General features: G+C 51.7%; 1 protein-coding gene across 1 annotated transcript; it reads right to left on the reverse strand.

The window, feature by feature from the left end:
• Positions 1 to 439: 439 nt before the first annotated feature.
• On the reverse strand, positions 440 to 1,533 carry LOC132023395 (immunoglobulin iota chain-like). The gene is made up of 2 exons (XM_059408994.1): positions 1,201 to 1,533; positions 440 to 1,116 (listed from the first exon to the last, which is right to left on the reverse strand). Exons 1-2 carry the CDS (start codon positions 1,376 to 1,378, stop codon positions 710 to 712), a joined length of 585 nt encoding a protein of 194 aa, XP_059264977.1. The 5' UTR covers positions 1,379 to 1,533; the 3' UTR covers positions 440 to 709.
• Between the last annotated feature and the right edge of the window lie 3,187 nt (positions 1,534 to 4,720).

Genomic DNA, 4,720 nt, shown 5'->3' on the forward strand with positions numbered 1-4,720 from the left:
CTGCATCAGTGGTGTTTAATCAAGGTAATTTTGCCACCTTGGGGACTTTTGGCAATGTCTGGGGACATTATGGTTGTTGTAATTAGGGGTGGGAAGGCGCAGGTCTGGGCATCTGTTGGGTTAGGGGTCAGAGATACTGCTCAACAGGACAGCCTCACCACAGAGAACCGTGTTCGAACGTCAGAGGAACCGGGCTGGAGCCCCTGCTCCCAACCTGTCCCTTGGCGCCCACGACCCCCCAGAGGCTTGCTCACCCTGTAACCCCTGCACGATCCAGCATCCTGTCCTCAACAGGCATGTTCCCCAGGTGCAGCCCCTGCCCCCCCAGGACCTCCCAATGCAGAGACTGGGGTCACGTAGACTGTGAGCCACCGGTCTCCTGGGACCTTCACCCTAGGTTGGTTCTTGGGTGCGTCCCATTCCTTCTGACCTTTCACCGAACATCTGGGGCCTCCCCAGGACAGTTCAGCACACCAGGTGCACCAAACTCAGTGGAAAAACTGTGCAAGACACAAGCGAGTTTAATTCCCCCAATCTGGCCTTCCGGGGGCAGAGGGCAGGGGGACAATAAGAATTTGCAGGGTTTCAGCAAAGCTGCCAAACAAGAAAAAGCTGAGCCAGGACTCTTCTCCTCAGCCCTGTGAAGCTCATGGCCGCGGCCCGCCTTGCCCACACGCGCCTCTCCCTAAGGATGCGTGCCCGTCTGTCTTTAGATCACGGTATGTGAGTCTTGGGGTGCCTGGGACCCTGGAGCAGCAGGCTCCTTTTCTTCCCTCCTCATCACCCTCACCTTTTCCATGCCCTGGGCCCCCACCGCACAGTAATACATCGCCTCGTCCTCAGGCTGCAGCTCTGCGATGTTCAAATACCCCGTGTTCTTGGCCACATCTTTGGATCCGGAGAAGCGAGGGGGGATCTTGGGGCCCTGGTCATTGTCTGAGTGGGAGAAATATCTCAGCACGAATCTGGGAGGGTGACCGGGCCTCTGCTGGTACCAGTAGATGCTGTAAACGTTGACGTCATGGTCTCCGTTCAAGGTGCAAGGCAGGTGGATTGTGGTTCCGAGGGACGAGGACACAGATGGCGGCTGGCTCAGCACTGGCTGAGAGCCACAGCCTGGGGACACAGAAGGCATGAGTATTTGGGGCAGGCGAGGGCAGGGGATGGGGCTGGGGGTGGCAAGCTCTGGGGTGTTCTCACCTATGCAGTGAGCGAGGAGTACCAGCAGGGCAGGAGTCCAGGACATGGTGTAGACGTGCTGGGCTCTGTCTCCTTTGTGCTGCCACGGTTCCTGGGGCCCTCTCAGGGCTGGGCCAGCACCCTCCTGTACCCTCTCAGGGGTGGAGCCATTGCAGACCTGCTTCCTGGCCGCCACCATCCCGAAATTTCTAGAATTTGCAGTGTCGGTTGGGGAGGGTCCACAGCCACCTCTGTGGCTCTTGCCTTGGCCCCATGGAAGCGTCCGGGGAGGAAGCACCTGCTGGAACCTCACGGGCCAGTGCCCAGGAGGCCAGCCTGCAAGGTTGGGTGTCTGAGGTAGGGTAACCTCAACGTCCTCCTGAGGGAGCTGAACCCCCCAATAATATGATTCTTGTCTGAATTTACATGCCTGGTGAAACAGTAGAGAGAACACAACCTTAGGGTGGTGAAAACACCTGCTTTGTACAGCAGAAAATGCTGTGGCCCTGGGGTGAGTGTGGTACTCTGTCCCCTTCCACATTCCTGCTGCTCCCTTCTGCCAAACCCAGTCTCCTTTCCTCCTAGAATGAAGTAGCTGTGGCTCACAGCTTCTGAGAAAGAAGCACCAGAAGGGACTTGCTGTTGGGGATAGGAGTGCCCAGGTGGGGCCCAGGGCAGGTGGGGGCAGAGGTAGAGCAGCCTTCCCCCCCCCCCCCCCCATCGGGTCCTCCAGTGGCCTGGCCCGAGCCTTTCTGACCTCTCTCCTCTTCACAATAGTCTCCCTGGGGAGCAAGTATGTCAGTGTCCCCCTGGTCCTCAGCCCCCTCCTTGGCCAGTCCCTGTTCCTGTAGAGGTTCTGTGTGTCCCATCCCTGCCCCACCTGCGTTTGACCCCCATCATCGAGCACTTCCAGAAGGCCTGACGCCTACTCTCTGCCCTGTGCTGCCCACAAAACCCTCCCCACAAAGCCCTCAGATGAAGACTAATGTCCCTATGTTAATCAGAAGCTCTCCAGAGAAATAGAACCAATAGGAGATATATGTAAGAAGAGATTTATTATGAGAACTTGCCTCACTCAAGTATGGAGATTGGGAAGTCCTGTGATCTGCCAGATGTCTGCAAGATGGTGGACCCAGCGATCCATGACCCACCATCTTGCAGACCTGGGAAAGTCAGTGGTGTCACTCAGTCTGAGTCTAGAGGCCTGAGAATCAGGGGAGCCGGTGGTGGAAAGCCCAGTCCAAGGGCAGAGGAACACCAATGTCCCAGCTCAGCAGGAGACGGGAAGCAGAAAGGGACCAATTCCTCCTTCCTTCTGCTTTCTGTTCTAGTCAGGCCCTCGATGAACTGGAAGATGCCCACCCACATTGGTGGAAAGCCCAGTCCAAGGGCAGAGGAACACCACTGTCCCAGCTCAGTGGGAGACAGGAAGTAGAAAGGGACCAATTCCTCCTTCCTTCTGCTTTCTGTTCTAGTCAGGCCCTCGATGAACTGGAAGATGCCCACCCACATTGGGGAGGGTCTCCTGCTTCAGTGAATACACTGGTTCAAACGTTAATCTCATTTAGAGATGCCTTCACAGATACACCTAGAAATAATGTTGAATCTGGGCATCCTTTGGAAGAGTCCAACTGACACATGAAATCAACCATCACGCTTTACCATCCCTTCTCTCCTCGTCTCATTCTAGAACTTTCTCAGCAAGACATAGCCACAGAGGGAAGTCAAGGAAGTGAAGTGGGTCCTCAGTTCTCATGGGACTCTTTTTTTTTTTTTTAAAGATTTTATTTATTTATTTATTTGAGAGAGAGAGAGTGCACAAGCAGGGGGCTTGTGAGGGAGAAGCAGACTCCCCACTGAGCTTGGAGCCCGATGTGAGATCATGACCTGAGCCCAAGGCAGATGCTTAACCTACTGAGCCAACCAGGCACCCTCTCAGGGGGCTCTAAGGCAAGGTCTCTCTTCTGGTGGAGGTAAAAGAAAGAAAAGGAAAAAAAAAGAAAAAGAAAAAGGGTTACTCCAGGGGGTGGGTCACCTGAGCTGTTGTTTCTCCTCAAAAGGCATAAGTAGGACCAGCCCCTGAGATGAGAACACTTGCTGAATTCTAGAGGGGGTTGCAAGGTGTTCCACGCCTGGAATAATTTTCAGGGCAGAGGGCAGAAAAACTCCTGACTCTGACTTAGTTCCCCATGGGACTGGCAGTCTGCTAGCTGGTTCCTTCTGGTGTCCATGTTGAAGGTCTTCTGGGTCATACTGACAGTGGGGACCAAGAGAGCTCCCAGCCAGAGGGAAAGAAATCCTCTCCCAGGGCAGGAAAAGAAGCAACAGGGTTCCCCACCAGTAATGTGCCTACCCACACCCTGCAGTTACAGGTGTGGTTGTCTGGGGTTTATTATGAATAACAAAGACACCTCTAGAGCTCTCATCTCCTAAGAAACTCCAGGCAGACTGTCTCCTTTGCTGTCGTGCCCTCTGCTCCCTTGTGGTGCATTCAATATATTTCTATTTCCGAGAGAGAGAGAGAGAGAGAGAGAGAGAGAGAGAGAACGAAAGAAAGAAAGGGAGAGAGAATGAAAGAAAAGGGAAGGGCGGGGGACAGAGGAAGGAAGAAGGGAGGGAAGGAGCTCCAAAAGTTTCAGGAGCTTTGTGCCAGGAACTGGAAGAAGATCAAATATATATTTCTTATCATAAATCACTGTATCACCGGCTGGTGCTCCTAACTAGGGAAGCCTTATTTACTGCTATTTTAGGAGAAATTGGGATATGGGTTTTTATATGACCTCTTCTTCCAGGTAGACTCTTCTTTGCGAGTCTTTGGTCAAGAGCAGCCACTGTGAATATCCATGGTCTCTGTCCCCGTGGAACTTAGAGTCTAGTAGGGAATCAGCAAATACAGTTGACCCTTGAATGACTCTGATTTGAACTGTGTGGGTCTACTGATATGTGAATTTTTAAAAAAGATTTTATTTATTCATTTTTTTAAAAGATTTTATTTGTTTATTTGACAGATGGAGATCATAAGTAGGCAGAGAGAGAGGAGGAAGCGGGCTCCCTGCTGAGCAGAGAGCCTGATGCAGGGCTCCATCCCAGGACCCCAGGATCATGACCTGAGCCAACGGCAAAGGCTTTAGCCCACTGAGCCACCCAGGCACCCCTTATTTTTCATTTGAGAGAAGAGAGAAAGGAGCATGAGTGAGGGATGAGGGAGAAGAAGGGGAGGGGGGGAGGGAGAAACAGATTTCCTGCTGAGCAGGGAGCCTTGTGGGGATCCCTCCTGGGCCCCAAGATCTCGACTTGAGCCAAAGGCAGACACCAAACTGACAGCCACCCAGGCACCCCATATGTGGATTTTTAAAATAAATAATAATAATAAAAGAAATAATAAATAAAAATAAATAAATAATAAATAAATAGGACAGTACTATAAATGTGTTTTCTCTCCCTTTTGATTTTCTTAAAAACCCCTTCTTTTCTCTAGCTTACTTTATTTTTTACTTTTTGAGATAAGAAAACACATTTATAACAACTCTATATTGAAAAG

The sequence above is a fragment of the Mustela nigripes genome, chromosome 8, assembly GCF_022355385.1.
Source record: "Mustela nigripes isolate SB6536 chromosome 8, MUSNIG.SB6536, whole genome shotgun sequence".
NCBI lineage: Eukaryota > Metazoa > Chordata > Mammalia > Carnivora > Mustelidae > Mustela > Mustela nigripes.

What these genes read in the sequence shown, in the direction of transcription:
- LOC132023395 (XM_059408994.1), bottom strand. Translation starts at nt 1,378, where the DNA reads ATGGTGGCGGCCAGGAAGCAGGTCTGCAATGGCTCCACCCCTGAGAGG. An exon ending in ACTCCTCGCTCACTGCATAG is followed by an intron (nt 1,117 to 1,200) that starts GTGAGAACACCC and finishes CTGTGTCCCCAG; the next exon opens with GCTGTGGCTCTCAGCCAGTG.